Below are 19,518 nucleotides of genomic sequence, written 5' to 3'. Positions count from 1 at the left end.
ATATTTTATTCATTTCAACATAAAAAATTAAATTCATCTCAATCTAAAAAAAATTAAATTTATCTCAATAATATCTATAAAATATTATTATTCACAATTCAACTCAACTTATCTCAATATTCAAACATATTCTAAATTTTGTATGTATTATTATTTTTTAAAATATATCGTATTTTTATATGTAAATAAAATTTAAGATTTTCCAACTCATTTATTTTCCTTTTATTTTTTAACATGTTTGTCAAGCAAGACCTTAGAGATTTTGCTGTATACTTTGACTAAGGATAAAAAAAAAAAAAAAAACCATGTCCCCTCAGAAAATCATCATCATCGATTCATCATCATGCACAAAGGCCTTAGCTTCCGCGTTCACTTATCCCAAGATTTGAAACAAAGGGTGAATTGTCTTGACAAATGCAAACAAATAAACAATTCCAATTTGAAAGTAGCATTTACTAATTATATAGCATTATCACTAACTGCAGAGTGCTGTCCTAAAGCTTTTGTCTTCTCTCTTATTTTCATTTCATTTTTTAGGCTTCGTTTTGTTCATATAAATCTATCTCAATTCAATTTACTTCAACTCATTATTATAATTTTTTAAATTTCAACATAAAATATAATAAACAATTTAAAATTTTCAAATCCTAAAATAATAATGATATTAAAAAATAATATTCTAACAATATTTTATCATGTTAACTCAACTCAACTCAATTCAATATTCAAACGCAGCCTTAATCTTCTTCCACTCACTAACATGGCATATTATGGCTACCAATCGACTATAAATTATAGAGAAATGATACAATAAAATTTTATACCATACACTTCTACTTAATCAACATGTGATTTGTCATTTTTATCTCTCTATTTAAATACACACATATATAAGCATTAAGATAGAATGTCAAAAATAATAAATCACATATTAATTAGGTAGATGTGTGTGGTGTAAGGCTTCCATGTATAATTTTTCAGAATTATATATTCAATTAGTGTATTTTAGTTACGCACTGTCTATGTAATCATCCTTTGAATCCAACCATGAAGCCTAATTTGAATCAGATTCCCAACGCCACCAATTTTTCTTTAATCTAATTAATAGATCAATATTTTATATGCAATGCCACCAAATTGTCTAATTTTGAAGTAAACTCGATCCAAATCAATTACAATTTGACTAAATTTTGTTATTAGACTACGACTTGAGGGCCAGTTTGATAAAGTTGCTAGGATAAAAAAATGGAAAATAACACTAACAAACAACATAATTTTTCCTTAAAAGAAGAATAAGAACCATCAGGGGCAGAATTCTGGAGCTAATGACCAACTGCGTAGCTACCTTCTTAGCTTTCTTCATCATTCTCTCCTGTTGTCTTTGTCTGTACTCTCTCTCTCTCTCTCTCTGCCTCCTCCACATGCAATCTCCTGGTCGTGCGCTACAAAGAAAATAATATCATAGAAATAGTAAGCGATTTAGCTTAACGATTTATCTAATGGTTTAGTATTTCCGCGCATGTGATGTGATGCTGCTTTATATGCAAGCAAATAGTAAATACCAGCTCATCAACCATCAATGCCATCATCATTTGCGAGGTCCCAGAGTGGATCTCTCTCTGCTAACTGTTTCTGAAAGCCCAAGAATGCAGCTAACTGCCTTTTAAATTTTAATTGCTTCTAGTTTAATGCTCGGCAAATTTTATCTTTTTGGAGAGAGCTGAACCTGGGAGTATTTGGTTGGAAAGAGTGAGACAGGAGATGCAGTTTGTGCAAATTAGCAAGTTTGGTCTCATCTGGAGCCAGCAAGTAAGTTTTGTGTTTTGTTTTTTGTTTTTAAACGCTATTCTGATATTTCTGTTCGAATCCTTTGTTTGTGTCATGAGAAAGTGAAAGGAAAAGCCAAAAAGGAAAATTTTGTGTCTCTTTGTCTATTTTGTTGTTTGTGAGAAAAATGAGAATTGAAACAAAAAGCTGTGTTGGGCTTGGTAGAGTATCTTTCCTTTGGTTCTAATAAATGGAATGTCTAAAATCTGAATTTCAGATTTCTTAATCTGAACTCAGTTTTTCCAGCTACAACCGCTTATTTTGACAAAACAGAGCATGACTGGAAATCCATAAAGGTCAATCTTTTATAACTTAAATTTCCATGAAATGCCTAAACTGTTATTGACTATCTTATTAGAAAATGTTGAGTGTCTTGTCTTTCGGATTCTAATCCATCTTCTTTTTAAATTCGTGTAGATGTGAGCAAGTTTTGCAGACTGTTTCATTTTAACTGCAAATTTGCTTGACCAATTGGTCTGTAACACCGATGGAGAAGATGACCAGGAAATTATCTCTCTTGTTCGTATTCTTGTTTGGAACAATTTTCTCGCACGTTGCTACCGAACCAGTTGAGGATAAACAAGCATTGCTTGATTTTCTCCGGAATATGTCGCACTCGCACTCTCTCAATTGGACTGAGAACTATTCTGTATGTACAAACTGGACAGGAGTGTTCTGCAATAATGATCATTCCAGAGTCATAGCCCTCCGATTGCCAGGAGCTGGCTTACGTGGTCCAATTCCCCCAAACACTCTCAGTCGCCTATCGGCAATTCAGATTCTAAGCCTCAGATCGAATACTCTATCAGGTCCTTTCCCTTCTGATTTCTCCAATCTCATAAACTTGATCGCCGTTTATCTTCAACACAACAAGTTCACGGGCCCATTGCCTTTGGATTTCTCAGTTTGGAAGAATTTATCTGTCATTGATTTATCAAACAATGGCTTCAATGGGAGTATCCCCACTTCAATTTCAAATTTGACTCATCTCATGGGGTTGAATCTTGCCAACAACTCACTTTCGGGTGAAATTCCTGATCTCAATGTTCCTAGTCTGCAACAGTTAAATCTATCCAACAATAGGCTTGATGGAAGTGTGCCCAAAATCCTTCAGAGATTTCCGAGTTCTGCGTTCTCTGGTAACAATCTTACAGCGGAAAACGCTCTTCCACCTGTTTTTCCAGTTCAGCCTCCTAATGCTCAACCATCGAAGAAAGCGAGACGGCTTGGAGAACAAGCAATATTGGGAATAACAATTGTTGGACTTGTTCTGTTGTTTGTGGTTGGTGCCGTTGTTATGATGCTTTGCTCAAATAGAGATGGAAGTGGGGTTCCAAAGAAGCAAACAAAGAAGTCAGTCTCTTTAAGGAAAGGGGTTTCTGAGAGCCAGGACAAGAATGAGAAGCTTACCTTCTTTGAGGGGAATAATAATCTTGCATTTGATTTGGAGGACTTGTTGATGTCCTCCGCTGAAGTACTTGGGAAGGGAGCATTTGGGACAACATATAAGGCGGCTCTGGAGGATGGTAATACTGTGGTGGTGAAGAGGCTTAAAGAAGTGAGTGTGGGAAAACGTGAGTTTGTGCAGCAGATGGAAGTGGTTGGGAGTATTAGGCATGAATATGTAGTCGCGCTAAGGGCATATTACCATTCGAAGGATGAGAAGCTTGTGGTGTATGATTACCATGGTCAAGGGAGCGTGTCTGCAATGTTACATGGTATGCCGAACCCTTCTTCTTCTTCTTCTTCTTCTTCCCCTGTTCAGTAGCATTACTAAGACCTTAAAATTCATGCTGATCCCCTTGCGCAGAAAAAGTTCTTATAGATTGTCAAGAATGGTTGCTGTTGTGTTACTTCTCTCTGTCGACTGCTTTCAGCCTGTAAGGCCTGATATTTTTTTAGTTACATTAAGATGAGTGAAAAAAACATAATTTTAATGGAATAATCTTGATCAAAGTCGGATATTGTATGAAGACTTAGGTGCCGTTTGGATAGTGAGTTGAGATGAAAATTAAAAGTTGAATAAAATATTGTTAGAATATTATTTTTTAATATTATTATTGTTTTGAGATTTGAAAAAGTTGAATTGTAGTTATATTTTGTGTGGAAATTTGAGAAAATTGTAATGATAAGATGAGAAGAAATACTTCTTGTATCCAAATGGGGCTTAACTGTTCTAAATTACTTTATGTCGTTTATGACCATTAAAAAAAAAAGAAAAATAGGGTAAAACTATATGGAGGAACTGATATACCATTTTGGGGGTCAGATTCTTAGAAGCACCCTCTCAGCTAGGAAGTCCTTGCAAATTTTCTTGGGTGAAATCTCATTTCAACTTTGAAATTAGGGAAACCACATTGTACACCTCTATCTGCCAATGCTTTTACATAATGCCCAACAACAAAATTGTATAAAACTTACTGTGGCCCTTACAGTTACAAAATAAGTTTCATTCTTTGGCAAATCATATGTTTGCAATTATTGCAGGTAAAAGAGGAGAGGAGGGCCGAACTCCATTAGACTGGGACACCAGGCTCAGAATTGCAATCGGTGCAGCAAGAGGCATCGCTCATATCCACACAAAAAATGGTGGGAACAAACTTGTCCATGGAAATATAAAAGCCTCCAACACTTTCCTCAACTCCCGAGGATATGGTTGTGTGTCTGATCTCGGTTTAGCAGCATTGATGAGCCCCGTGTCTCCGCCAATGCGGGCAGCAGGATATCGAGCCCCAGAAGTAACAGACACTCGGAAATCATCCCATGCATCTGATGTCTACAGCTTTGGCGTGCTGCTGCTTGAGCTTCTCACTGGAAAGTCGCCTCTACATAGCACAGGTGGCCATGAGGTTGTTCACTTAGTCAGATGGGTGAATTCTGTGGTTAGGGAAGAGTGGACAGCAGAAGTGTTTGATGTAGAGCTTTTGAGGTATCCTAATATAGAGGAAGAAATGGTAGAGATGTTACAAATAGGATTGGCATGCGTTACTAAAATGCCAGAGGATAGACCAAACATGCAGGATTTAGTGAAACTAGTAGAAGAAATTCGTCAAGTGAACAAAGGAAAGCGACCATCAGCCGATCATAAGCCAGAAATCTCAACCCCATCACCTGTTATAGCTGAGATAGGATCCTCCTCTGTCATGGGGTCCTCCATGATTACCCCTTGAGATTCTCTAGTCCTGGCAATTTTTATGATTTTCACATTGAGAATTAATTGAAATTGAGTTGGGCAAATGCCTTTCGTTATTGAGATTGTTTGTGTATCCAGGAGCGTTCAGAAACATGAATAAATAAGGTTATCAACCCCATGGGAAGTGAGCCTCCAGAATTTAATATACAGAAGTTTCTTATTGTACTTTTTTGTCATACATTCTAACGGTATGTGGCTGCAATTTCTTCAACACAAATTGTTTATTGGAATTCTTTTCCTCCAGATCAGATTTCTGCCAATGAATTGTATTGATTATTATGGGCTCGATCAGAGTTTTCAAGATGCTGACCAAAAAGGGAAAGACATGACAAACATAAAAGCACAGGTGGAATGTCTAGCTGCAAACATCCTTCCAGATAAATTTCAAAATTCTATATAATCACATTCAATACATCCATATGAAACTGCTGCAAGTATAAAAAAAATAAAATAAAATCAAAGTATCCCTCCTTTTGCAAAGGATAAACGTAAGATATTTCAATTCAGAATAAGAAAGATATTTCTCAATGGAGCTGAACTTGATGCTCAGCACAACCTCGACATGGCATGGCTATATAATGCTTCATCTTTACGTTAGTGTCAATCCCCAGAAGAGTCTACAAGAATATGATGGCATAAGAATGAAGTGCAACTCATTTTTTCACAAGAACTCGAGGGAACACCACTGAAATATACATATATAAAAGAGCTTCAGGAACACTTAAAACTCGAGAAAACCAGTGTAACCAAAAACCAAATGTGTAAATATCGTCTAACTGGAGTAGTTTTTCTCTCAGTGCAGAAATATTTTCTTTGCAGATAGTATCACAGACCTTCAACTTCCTCAAATTGTACTTCCTTCACCAGTTCAGCAGCTTCATGATACTCGAACCTTCCAGAGATATGGAACAACATACACCCAGTAAAGAGCATTCTTCTGAACAAGTTTTTATTGCAGCTCTTATCAGAAAACTTGTAGATAAAAATTGAAGATTTAACAACAAAACTTTTGATCTTTTCTTCTTAATAAGCTACTAGCTTCAATATTAAGATCTTAGTAAGAACAACTCTAAGAAATTTCGGGCATCATTCTTAAGTTAAGATTACAGGAACTCATAAGAAAGCAATACTCTTTCAAGACAAGGATTACTGCGACCAGGAATTGTAGATATCTCAAAATTCTTATGCATTCTAAGACCAACTATCGTTCACAAAAAGAAAACCTCTCCATAATCCCCCATCTAACAATATCTCTGTATACATAAAATCCTTACATGAAGTACCTTAGCTATTCCTCAACTTCATTAAGAATATATATTTTCTTTTCTGTCAGCAAATTATGTAGGCACCCAATAGGTCTGGAACCTATGATCTCACCCAAGCTCTATTGATTGCATAAAAACACAAACGAAGACTGAAGGGATTCCAATAACATTTTCTTTATTTTGTAGGAGGGGCTCTTGAGTCTTCACCCGTCTGACCCTCTAAAAAATTGCACCTACACTCTCAAAGTACCTAGGTTTAGATTCATACTTGAGTTTTAGGCAGACTATTTAGACAAAGTTTCTATTCATCATTCTTATTCCATACACCAAAAAAAATAAAAATAAAAAGATAAAAAATAAAAATAAGTATGTGATATAGAGATAGTAGAATTTTTCATTTAAATGTGGTCGCCGCTCATATCAACTTGCAGCTATAATTTCTTTTCTTTCTTATTTTGTTGAGTTTTTTGGTTTTTATTAGAAAAATCGTTGGAGAAGAGGTGACTTTTCTATTTGACCGCACGATAGTGCTGTAGTTATAAAGAAATTTTATAAAAATAAACACATAAATTGATTTGATTTCAATTTATGTATGATATCAAGTCAAGTCAATTAAGAGTTTATTTGTGTGAAATCTTTTTATAGTTAAAATATTTCTCTCATTATTATAATATCACCTTATTCACCTTACTACTGGAACTAGATAAAAGAGACTTAGACGGTTAGAATCTGCAAGCACTGTTTCAAGTTGCGATTGAACCATAGTAATTATATAAAAGTAATCTCACAAACTGACATGGCTTCATGTGATTCGTCAGATCTGTTTTATAATAAAAATAACTTTACAATCTGACAAACTACAACAAGCCACATCAATTTGTGATATTACTTTTTTGTAATCACTTTGTATATAGAGTATTTCTCTATTTAAATTCCAGCCCCACTAAAATTTTTTTAAATCCTTAAATAGTTATTCCACGTACCATATTTTTCTTGATATATTATTGTTTAATCTTTATATTACATATAAAAATTATTACATTAAACTCTACAATAATATAATTATTAATATGGTAGGATAGGAGCTGGATAACAGCCTAATATTCTTTCTTACATCAATCTAATAGGAAATTCATAAATTATAATTAATTTGTTCACTTAAATATTTTGAATTGTATTAAAATTTCCTAAATGCTCTCCAAATTGGATAGAGAAATATAAAGGAAAATTTTATTTTTTGTCATTTTTATTAGAATAATGGTAGATACAATTGGAATATATAAACCTCATACTAATTTTTTAAAATAGTGGGACACACCATTAAACTTATCAATTTTTAGTAAAAAGAATATACAAAATTTATACATTTTAAGATTGCATAAATTATTTTTCTTCTTGTTATTTTCATCTTAATATTATTTAATATGATATTAAATAATTTATTTATAAATAAAATATAATAAATAATTTTTAATTATTTAATAATATATAATGCGATGATGAGATGAGAACGATAGAAAGATAAGTACCAAAGTTAATCTAGTATCAATCAATTATCAGCAATAAAAATTTGTACGGAAAAGACCGAGCGGGACCCAACCAATGGGAAACCAATCAAAGGACAAAGAGGGCCGGAGACGGGGGCATTTGCATTTGCATAAAACAAGTCACCACCTCACCGAATCTCCATTTCCTTCCTCTTCTGTTTTCCTTGCCTTTGCCCGGAAACCACGAGGAAAGCTGCACAAAGGAAGGAGGATCTCTATCTCTCCCTCTTTCGGTACGATCCCCTTCCATCTTTCTCTCTCTCATATTATATATATATTTATAACCCATCTAAGGTTTATGTCTTTGTATTGTTGTACGCGCCTCGTTTTTGTTTTGTTCGGTTTGGTTTCGGGTTTTGTTGTGTGGTGTTTTGTTGTGATCTGAGGATAGTGCGTTTTCCATCTTCTGTAAATTAGGGGTTTTAGCAATGGCGTCCAAGCGGATCTTGAAGGAACTCAAGGATTTGCAGAAGGATCCTCCTACATCTTGCAGCGCCGGTACTTTCTCATAACCAAGTCTTTGGCCGTCGCACTATCTCTCTCTCTCTCATAGTTTTAAGCTTTTAGTATATTTGTTTCCGTGATCTCTGTTGTCATTTCGATTTTTACTACTGCTTCTATTTATTCTTTTTTTTTTTTTAATTTCGAAGGTATCTCGGTGCGGTTGTTCATTCCATAATTTTTATTTTCATTTTGGTATTATTCTTATTTGTAATTATAGTTAATTCTCGGCTTTTCTTGTTTGAGTTCTGGTTGATGTTGATGAAAATGGAACATGCATAATGGATGATCTGGGACCGTCACAAAAGTGGTGAATTCAGCACTCTGAAATGGATTGGAATTATTTTTTTCTGGAATGATATTAGGAGCTTCTTTAGCCCGGCGACTGACCCATTTATTGTATAGCTCATTAATTGTTTCAGTTCTGGTTGGGTCTTAGATGTTGGGCTTCTCTCATTTGTGGGTTTTAGGCCCTTGGGATTGAAATAGTTTCAATATTCGATGCGAGAATGTTGTTTCCAACAGGAAGCACGTCTAGAAGATGTTATGGTTGTGCTAAGCTTGTATTGCTTTTGGCAATGACAAGGGGTTTTAACATTGTTGGGTTTTTAGAGCCTGGTTTGTTGATGTGTCGGCCTGATTTGATGACTTGACCTAATAGAGAGTTCGCTTGAGGTGCATTCGACACTCCGCTTGAGCAAATCACACAGAAAAGTGAAAATTAGGGTTTTCGCCACGTGACATTATAAATATGTAATTAATGAATAGTATGAGTCCTGAGTATTCTGAATAGTGAGAATTCATCCCTAAGTGTATTTTGTGATTCCTCACTACAATAAAATCCTCTGCAGTTCTGTGGACGTAGGCATGTTGCCGAACCATGTTAATTTTGTGACGTGTGATTGATTTGGTTGTGTTTGCTTTTGCTTTGCCTATCATCGTTTTTCACGAACATAGTTTGAAGTTTACACGTGATTCTTATTCCATTTTCGGGGATTGTGCTTAACATCATAGTATGCTATTAAATTCTGGGGTACCTTTACACGTTGTATTCTGAAATTTCAGCCAATATAAGATTCAAATTATGGTTTTCTTGAGGGAAACTAACTGTGAACTGTAGGGTGGGACGTATAATTTGCATAACAATCATGCCTTTCTGAAGAAGAGGTTGATTTCAAGGAACTATCAATGCCATTGTTTTTTCTAGTACTTGTTTTGTTTAGTACTATTAGAACTTCATCATGCTCGGGTGCTGTGGCCAGGATCCTTGTTTGAGGTACTTTTATATGATACTTGGAGTTGTCTATTTTTGCTAGATTTCCCTTTAAGAAAGTTGAAACTGCTGTCCTAGAGCTCATGAAATGGAAAAAAAAATATAATATTCTGTAATACCCCAAATTGAGTATAGGAGCTTGCATTGCTCGGAAGCGAGAAGTTATTTTCATTTCTAATGATTCCAAGGGGCTGTCCTTGGGTTGTTATAGTTGGTACCGTAGCCAAACCTAACTGCAAGTGTGGGACTTGAGCCATGCCACCTATGATGGAATGACTTGGGACATCAAAGATTTGTAAATCGTGATGAACTTGTGAGGCCATCACCTTTATATGTGAAGTATATTGTAACGAGACTGAAGTCTGAAGCTATGAATATATGATTGATCGTGTAGCACAACTATGCATACACATTCCATACATGCATTTGTTTGCTCTGGATCTTAGTAAGAAATATTACCATTTAGGAAGTCATTTTTTTGCACTTCATGTCTTTCTGAAAATTACTAATATGATAATTAATTCAAATTTTTATCAATATATATATATATATATATGGAGATTAATTTAGAAAAGAATATAAGTTTTTTAATCTTCAAGGGTCTTTGACTCCTTTTTTCTGACTGCTGTGACAAAAGAAGACAATTTATTTTTCCAGCTTCTTGCAGGTTCCGGATCTTTTTTTCCTTTCTTTTTAATATAATATAGAAATAGTTTTTTAAATTGTTAAAGTGAAGTTTCATAATTGACACCAAAAATGTTTTCTAATGTGTGCAAAATGTTTGTTTTTGATCGGTAAACAAATTCTTATTCATCAAACGAGAGACATAGAGTATCCAAGTATACGGGACACATACATGGGCACGGTCGGAATGTCTATCTTAGAGATACAAGGAAATCATGAAAAGACCTGCCATGAGAATCAATTACAATCGATCAATGGAGTAAAGTATTAAAAAACAACATTCTAAGCTCTTCCATTGATCTCTCTTGATCTTCAAAGCATCTTGCGTTCCGCTCCCTCCAAATGCACCACCATAGACAAATAGGTAATATCTTCCATATGGATGCAATTTGAGAGTTGCCCCTAATACCTCTCCAAGAGGCTAAAAAATCACAAACCCTTTCCGGCATCACCCGTGCTAAAACATCTGTCCATAAGGCCATGGCAACCCGTGCTAATGTGTGCAAAATGTGAAAAACTTCAAATCTCAAATGTTATAACACTCAAATATTTTCTAATTAAAGTGCCCTCACTCAGTGTAACGTGGCTCTGCCCATGCTTTGGAATGGCTGTCAGGGTTCTGAAGTGAGCCAAAGGTTATTACTTGTCAGAATTGGAAAAAAAGTGGGTATCAAGGCAATCATTTTTTAGGAAAAACTTTATTTCTAGTTAAGGGCTTGTGTTGATATGGGCCAGCTTTGATTCTTGTCCCAATTAAGTGGAATTCATGTCTATTTGGACATCGATAATGACATATTCAATTAGTTGGGATTGGGAATCTTACTATAGAGTTAGATGAGGAGGTAGAGTGAGAATAACCTTTGCATGGAGCTTTGATATGCATGTTCAGGCTCACTGTTTCCTGATGAAAATGTAAAATTTATGGTGATGCTGTTGGATTTTCTGTGGACAGGCCAATTTATCGGGTCATACCTCCATTCTACTGATTGAATTAGTGCATCTGGCTTGATCTTCTTAATTTGAGTACTCTTTGCTGCCTAAAGTACATTGTGCGTTTGAGGCATGGAAGTCTGAGGAACTGGCTGGTTAGAATTTAAAATGATGCAACCCCATATTGAAGTATTTGCATGAACAAAGGGTATGTTTGGTTTGAACAAAATTTTCTATGTTTTTAAAGTCAAATCAGACATTTTTTAATCTAAAAACAAAATATATATATATATATATATATACTTTGCAAATTCTCATCCAATCATCACCCAAACAAAAAAATAAATACAACTTTTACGAACTCCAAAAAAAAGTACTCTTAAAAAATAATATCCAAACAACTTTCCTTAACAAAACATACCCAAAAAAATCCCTTTTCAACTCAATACTTTCTTTAAATTGATTGAAACTTGTAATATATTGTGACATCATCAACTCTGTTCTCATTTTTGTTTTCAATTTTTCTTCATATTATTATGAGATCTGTTAGGTCTACAAAGAGAATTACAAAAAGAAAACTTACAAACTCACTTATTTTGCTGTGGTATGTCAAATCTACTTTACCATAAAAAATGTATTACAATTTAAAGTACTACATCAAACTACTTAGTTACTAAAGTAGTCTTTTATATTTCTTTTTGTGGATCAAGCATTTCTCTATTATTACTGGATCACATTTAAATTCAGTTTATTTTTATTTTTTTATTGAAAGATTTATTCATAATAGAAGAGTTGGCAACAGGAAGTCTACAAGAGGAAAACACCGAATGAAGAGCAAGAAATAGATACAAGAAAATCATGAATATCAAGTTCATTGAAATCGATAGCTTTAGCCCTTATCAGTCCTTAAGCATGTGACTCTATGGCCAGACACAAAAATAATAAATATATAACACATGGGTTACTAAAATAAACTGGATGATTATATATTCCAGGATTGCATTGTATTGGTGTATTATTTTTAGCACACTCCAACATTTTTGGTGTTTGTTCTGGGCATTGCCTTTAAGATGTATTTTGAATTTTTATTCAACTATATGCTTTATTTTGGTTATGGCTATTAAATATTATGGTTGTTTATACTTTGTAAGCCGCAAGAGAAGTATATACATTTTGATGTTCGGATTTTCTATAATTAGTTGTCATGTTGCATAATACTCTAATAAAAGAGTTAATATGCTAAATATATTGTTATCTTGCCTTTTTAAGTTTTATTGTGTTTTATCATTTTTTTTTAAATGTGCGCTTTACTTCGCTTAGGCATGCACTTGCACTTTGTGCCTTGGCTCTAAGTGGCTTATGTGCTTAAGTGTGCCTAGCGCATTTAAGAACACTGGATACAATTCTCAATATGAAGCATTAAAATAATTCGACCTGTAGTGGTTTAATGCAACATCAATGTTATGCAAATATTTTTGCTATATGTTATATTTGTAATTAAGCCACTCGACCTGTGCTGGTAGTGCAACAATGCTTTTTTATATGTCCTCATTAGTTTTACCTTTTTTGGGTACTTGTAGTGTGTATTTTTGTTTCAGTCTCATAGTATTTGATGTTGCAGGTCCTGTTGCTGAAGACATGTTTCACTGGCAAGCAACGATTATGGGTCCTCCAGACAGTCCTTATGCTGGGGGAGTTTTCCTAGTTACTATCCATTTTCCTCCAGACTATCCCTTTAAGCCACCCAAGGTAATTTGCTCATGCGTTATGTTTGCATTGGAGATTATTCATTCCCTATAATAGTATAATTTGTAATTTATTTAAGTTTCAACTGTTCATTATGCTTGTAACTCTGATTGTTTGCTCAGTGACGGTGAGGTTGAAGTGTGTAGGTGTAGGGCTCCATGGTGCTAAAAATGGTCTAGTCTGTGCTAAGGATTTTGGGATGTAAAGCATGCGAATATTGGTTTTTATTTGTTTACTTGGAAGTGTCATCCATCCTTGATGCTCCTTCCCCCCCCCCCCCCCCCCCCCCCCCCCCCCCCCCCCCCCCTCCTCTTCTCTCTCTCTCTCTCTCTCTCTCTCATTGATTGTGGATGTTTGGGGATCTTGCAGGTAGCATTCAGAACGAAGGTGTTTCACCCTAATATAAACAGCAATGGGAGCATTTGCCTTGACATCTTGAAGGAGCAGTGGAGCCCTGCCCTAACAATTTCCAAGGTTTTTGTCCTGAAAGAATCCTAGAAGTTAAAGGTTTCTGTTCATTATAGCGTTCGCTTTCTGCAAAAATCTGTACGAGATGATATTTTTGCAAGCTTCTTATGTTACTCTTCTGAGATTGCTCATCTTTAACAGCTTCTATAAGCTGAATCATCAATTGGAACACAACCAATATGACCGGCCCCATCTCCATCCCCCTCTATCTCTTGGGCCGTAGCAGAGAAAGATCAATTTCAAAACTAGTACACTGAGAGCACTGGCATTTGCCTAGTGCCAGTGCATGGTCAAATTTTGCCCAACTTTTACTAAAGTGGTCTGCATTGGAGTAGTCAAAACTCCAATGCTCCACTTTTGAGCTACAGTAAAGTCAAACTATTCTTCAAATTTGAAATTTTACTGTTCATATCCAAAACAGTTTTTTTCTAAAAATATTCTCGAAGTTCTACTGTTCAGTTCCCATTTTGCTTTCTTTTTTTTCTCTTCCTTTAGTGGGAGTGTATTTGTTGGATAATTAGGTTGAATAAAAAAATAGTTGGGAAACATTAATTTTAAGTAAAAATTAAATTGTTAATTAATATATGGATTGTATTTGCAAAATATAAAAAAAAAATTATAAAAGAATTATTATTAAAATACATAATATTATATTATTATTTTGACTTTGAGATGGATAGTCCAATGTGGGTTAATATCTCCAATGACTTTGGCTTTGGCCAAAACTTCAACTTTTAGAGCCATTTGGATTATCTCAACTCATCTCATCTCTCAAGCTAAAACTTTGAGACGCTGATAGAAGTCTGAAATGATTTTTGTAAATGGCAATATCTATGTGAAATCCGGCATCAGCCTGCTGTGTTCACTTCCCGATAAATGCGGTTTATTGATACATCCTGAAAGTTAGCCGATATTTGTTTCATGTCTGTAGAGTTTTTGGGGCCTGGTCTATAGGGAACCATAGGAACCATTCCTTTATTAAGTTTGAGCTGTTTGTTTACTCAAGGTGTGACTAAATTATTTGTCCATGTTTAAAACTGTTCTCTCTTTCCATCTTTAGGTGTTGCTTTCAATCTGTTCACTGTTGACGGACCCAAATCCCGATGATCCTTTGGTGCCGGAGATTGCTCACATGTATAAGACGGACAGAAACAAATATGAAACAACTGCAAGGAGCTGGACCCAGAAGTATGCTATGGGCTAAACAAGCTGGTGTACGTGAGGGGATGGGCACATTTTCATTTTACTGTATTGCACTCTATGTATCAATGTTTGTTGTCTCTTCTATCCTAAGACGAACCAAAGAAGAGGTTCGTAAGTGTCCTCGGTTAAAAGATATGAAAGAAGCACGTATGGTCCTGTCTCGTTATTTGTATGGATAATTTTATCTTTAGAACAATGAAACTGTTGCCCCTGATCCTTTTGAGCACCTGATCACAATACTGGTTTCCAATTTTCATTTTGATGGAAGAGAGAAAGCAGCCTGTTATGATCCTTCCAGTTCTTGATAAAGTACGGGACTCTATTTGTATAGTGTCTGGATAATTGAAGGAGCATTTCCTTTTTCCATATGTTAACTTCGGTACCTGGGAATGACCTCTGTTTTAGGCAGGTCTTGCCTAGGGAAACTTGAGTTGCTGTTTCCAGATACAAAGTTTCAGTTCTTGACCTCAGTAAATCTCCGGTGCAGAAAGAATGCCTTTTTCTTGTTTATTGTAATGTCAAAAGTAATTTTACATTTTTGCAGTGGAAGAGTCGAACGTCATAATGAAGCCAAAATGACCTTTAGATAGAACCAATTTCACGGGCTGTACCTATCTATTCTTTTTTGGGGTCAATATCAGCAATGCAGTTTATCGTAGTGGAACAATATCTGTTTATTCTATCATACCTTTCAAGGTTGAGTCCCCGGAATTAGTCTTACACCTTTGTGTCAATTTGTGGTTTAAAGCCAATGATTCAGAGTATTTATGGGAATAGGTGAGATGATCTCCACACATTTGAATTGAGAAAGTGTTTGTTTTAAAGGCAATGTTAATGCCATAAGTTTATAAGTACTTCAAAACAATGCGGCTTAGGATTTACTCCAAATCAAATATTATTACTTTAGCACCTGCACCTGGTTGAAGTGATCCAGACCCACCACATTGGATGAATAGCCTATAGGAGTGTTATATGGGAGACTCTGACTCAGATGATTTGCCCATGGCATGAGAATCTCAGCCACGTACGATTGATTGTGAGAATGGTTTTGCGCAACATGTGATCATTCATTAGACATTCGTCTCAAATAAATTTGTAGTACTCGTCCAGTTGTACATATCTCTACTCTCATATTCCACATTGCCTTCAAGCAAATCTTGTTATAACTTATAGAACTGGGTGATTGCCAGTTAGTGGCAATCAAAAGGAAAGGAAAAGAAAGAAAGAAAAAAAAAAAAAGAACTAATTTTCCATAAAAACGCAGTGAGTCTTATACCAATTTTCATTGATCAAAGCCTATAGAATAGTACTTTAGTCAAACCTGGAGCTAATTTTATTCTCTCATGGGATTATGATTGACCCATTTTTATAAGAAAGCATATAACATCTCTATATGATCCCATACCTGTAAGTTTTTGTGTCATATCAATCACAACCCATACGCCACCCACAAAGATTAATTAAGAAGTCCATGGAGAAAGTTACAGAAGAACAATGCCTAGGAATTATATATTATAAAAGCTCAAGATTTCTTCATTATTTTTTAATGTCTTAGTAATTCGTTATTCTTCAAAATGCTCGGAAATGCGACCCAATTTGTTTATATATATATATATATATATATATATTATGGGTATTTTACTAATTAATACAGTACGTTGAATCTTAATTCAATGGTTGATAACCCGAGACAAAGACTAAAATAATAAATCCAGCAAAGATGTCGTGCCCACGAGCGGGGGTGGGGGGGGGGGGGGGGGGGGGGGGGGGGGGGGGGGGGGATCAGCACATGGTCCCTAAAATCGGGTTTATTATAATAGTTAATAATCATAAACAAAAGTAGCTAATCCCAGTTCCATGTCGTTGTCTCTACGCTCTGCTAAAAGACATGGGCAAAAGGTTGATAACCCACAAGCTCAACATCATATCATATCATATATACTTCCTCCTCTCGATCTCTGGTTCATTTTTACGTGGCGAATTGTCAATTCCACGCTCATTGGGTGCAATGTGGTCCCTTACCACTACATGTCTGCCAAAATAATCATCAATTACTTCCCTAATCATGCAGCTTCGAGCCATCACTAACCACTACTTTATGTCTAACTCTTTTATATATATATATATATATATATATATATATATATATATAATGATCAGTCAGTTTTACATGATTAAACAGATAATCTTAACTGCAAACATTTTTCTGTAAATTAAAATAATCTTGAAGGGTCTGATCTTGTGTTCCACCATATAATTATACGCGGCGAGCTAGTTAGCCTGACTCAGAGAAATATTTCTCGATTGTTGGTGTGGGATTGATTTTGGAGCTAAAAAATCGAAAAAGAGTGAGTTCGCTTGAGTCTTGAGCCTAGTGACGAGCGAGACTCGAGCAAATTCACGAGTTGAACAAGACACAAACTCTAGGGCTTCGCTCTAGCTGCACTCAACACACTGCTCGAACCAATGTGCATTGGCTGCTCATTCGAGGCACGCTCAACATGCCGCCCGATCGAATGACTTATTTTTAGCCAATTAGGATTTCCAACACCGTTTGCTATAAATATGTTATATATTGACTTGTTGTGTATGACTTTCAGCATATTTTGAGTAAAACAATTGTCAAGTGAGTGCATATTTGAGAAAACAAAAAAATCCTAAAGAGTGAGTTGAGATTAAGTGATTGTAATCTCCTCTAGTTAATAAGATTTATGTAGCTCTATGGACGTAGGCAAGTGGGAGATTGTTGGGATGGAGATTGGTTTTGGAGTTGAAAATTTTAGACACAGTGAGTTCGCTCGACTATCGCTTGACAGTGGGCTCGAGCGAAACTCAACTCATGAGTTCACTCGAGTCTTGCTCAACACTAGGCTCGAGCGAGACACAAACTCTAGTGTTCGCTCGAACTATGCTAGACACACTACTGGAGCTAATGTTCATTGGCTGCTCGCTCGAGGTGCGCTCAAGGTGCGCTCGAGGTGCCGCTCGAGCGAAGGACTTATTTTTAGCCAATTAGGGTTCCCAACGTCATTTGCTATAAATATATTATATTTTGACTTGTTGTGTATAACTTTCAGCATATTTTGAGTAAGAACAATTGTCAAGTAAATGCATATTATATGAGAGAGCAAAAAAATCCTAGAAAGTGTGAGTTGAGATTGAGTAATTGTAATCTCTTTTGGTTAATAAGATTTCAACAACTCTGTGGACGTAAACAATTTACCGAACCATGTATATTGTGTGTCATGTTTACTTGATCGCTTGTTTACTTTAGTTGTCATCGTTGGTGTGAGTGTGTTTTGCACAACATCAATTGATATGTGCAACTTTGGAATCGTGATTAAGTGAAATGTGGGGTAACCTAAAGGACTTATCATTCATGTGATTCTCCCCCCTTTTGAGTCCTTTGGGATTTAAAACCAAACAACCTAACTAAACCCATTAATATTCGTTCAATCTCCAATTAAGGATGTTTTTTTATTCACGATCTCCAAGCATGTTGAAACCAAACCATATAAAAGAACAGAACATGATGTCCCTCTAACACACCCCCCACATGATTTTGAGCACTTATAAAAAGTTGAAGTTCTATGAAATTCCCCACCCCTCATTTTCAGAGCTGATCTATGGATTGCAAACCAATTAACAAGAGGTCAAGAATTTGCACGAGTTCCATTACCTCTGAAATTATATATCTCTGCATTATTGACGTATATATAGTACTTAATAAGAAACTTTTTTCTCCAATCAGGTCCACTTCAGTAGTACCCTCACATGGGAAAGTACACGTGTGCCACTTTCATGGACCATGGACATTCAGAGGACGTGAATGGTGCCGGTCACCTATAGTCAAACGGTGAAAATGTTAGTTGGGATCGGGCCGACTGAGGTGGTCACCGTCTGTCGTAAAGTCCCCGGAATAAAAGCTCCTCAGAGACCATTTAATGCATGTAGTATTTTTAGTTCTTCCCAAAACTTGACCATAAGATATATACTTGAATAGAATATAAGGTTACTAGCTGTAAATTATAATTGGCAGTACTGGTGGATTGGTTGGAGACAAATTACAAACATATAAAAAGATAAAATGTGAAAGTGATTTTTTTTTTCCTTTTCTAAATGTTTTTTGAGTGCCCGGCCTTATGTACCGTTGTTGGTTATAAAAAGTGCATTAGTTTATTCTTTGCACTAAATTCATCAACGGGCGTATGATCTAATGCTATATATGACTACGTCCAGGCCGTGCTCCTCTCTGAACACTTCATCACATGATGGCCGCACGCGTCCCCTCTTAAATTAGTAGTTTAGATATTGTTTCGGAGTCATTTTACCAATTGATCGAGCAACTCAAGGTCTGATCAGGAAAACACTAGTACCCATGAGTAGAGTACTACTTCATGATCATGAAGGTGAGAAAATCAGTAACATGTAGATGATTGGATCATATGTATTTTTTGACTCTCATATCAAAACCTGATCTGGGAGTAGTTTCCGATGTTAGAATTAAGAGTAGTACATGATTTTGGACATGTATTTGTTTCTTTATTATATGTATTTTAAGAGTACTACTTGTGCATTGAAGATCTAATTCATGACTGCTACTGGCTTAATGTACATTATATATATAGTTCGTGCATGATCAGAGAGAATATTTGGCGTTGTATCTTAATTATGAGGTCATAACATATTAATCCAGATAATTTGTTTTGATCATTGAAGTAGAGAGAGACAGCTCCCAGCTTGTTAATACAAATTATATATTGAATTAGACCACAATTATATATATAAATATATATATATATATATATATATATATATTTGAATACAAGTTCTAAGAAATTTAGTGTTAACTAAACTTGCCATTCACATTCATTGATTAAT

At 35.3% G+C, this 19,518-nt stretch overlaps 2 protein-coding genes across 3 annotated transcripts; both read left to right on the top strand.

Annotated features, from left to right (window-relative positions):
- The first annotated feature begins 1,300 nt into the window (after positions 1–1,300).
- On the top strand, positions 1,301–5,299 carry LOC121254190 (probable inactive receptor kinase At4g23740). Its single transcript, XM_041154147.1, has 3 exons — positions 1,301–1,809; positions 2,245–3,545; positions 4,315–5,299. Exons 2-3 carry the CDS (start codon positions 2,315–2,317, stop codon positions 4,995–4,997), a joined length of 1,914 nt encoding a protein of 637 aa, XP_041010081.1. The 5' UTR covers positions 1,301–1,809; positions 2,245–2,314; the 3' UTR covers positions 4,998–5,299.
- Positions 5,300–7,909: 2,610 nt separating this feature from the next.
- On the top strand, positions 7,910–14,857 carry LOC121254192 (ubiquitin-conjugating enzyme E2 10). 2 transcript variants are annotated; one of them, XM_041154150.1, is made up of 5 exons: positions 7,910–8,065; positions 8,250–8,330; positions 12,842–12,969; positions 13,336–13,473; positions 14,495–14,586. In XM_041154150.1, exons 2-4 carry the CDS (start codon positions 8,261–8,263, stop codon positions 13,462–13,464), a joined length of 327 nt encoding a protein of 108 aa, XP_041010084.1. In that variant the 5' UTR covers positions 7,910–8,065; positions 8,250–8,260; the 3' UTR covers positions 13,465–13,473; positions 14,495–14,586. The 2 variants fall into 2 exon arrangements, with proteins under 2 accessions (XP_041010084.1, XP_041010083.1); XM_041154149.1 differs by having other exon boundaries at positions 7,911–8,065; positions 13,336–13,440; positions 14,495–14,857.
- Positions 14,858–19,518: the final 4,661 nt, after the last annotated feature.

The sequence above is a fragment of the Juglans microcarpa x Juglans regia genome, chromosome 3D (genome assembly GCF_004785595.1).
Source record: "Juglans microcarpa x Juglans regia isolate MS1-56 chromosome 3D, Jm3101_v1.0, whole genome shotgun sequence".
Classification (NCBI taxonomy): domain Eukaryota; kingdom Viridiplantae; phylum Streptophyta; class Magnoliopsida; order Fagales; family Juglandaceae; genus Juglans; species Juglans microcarpa x Juglans regia.
This window is presented reverse-complemented; position numbering and strand designations above follow the sequence as displayed.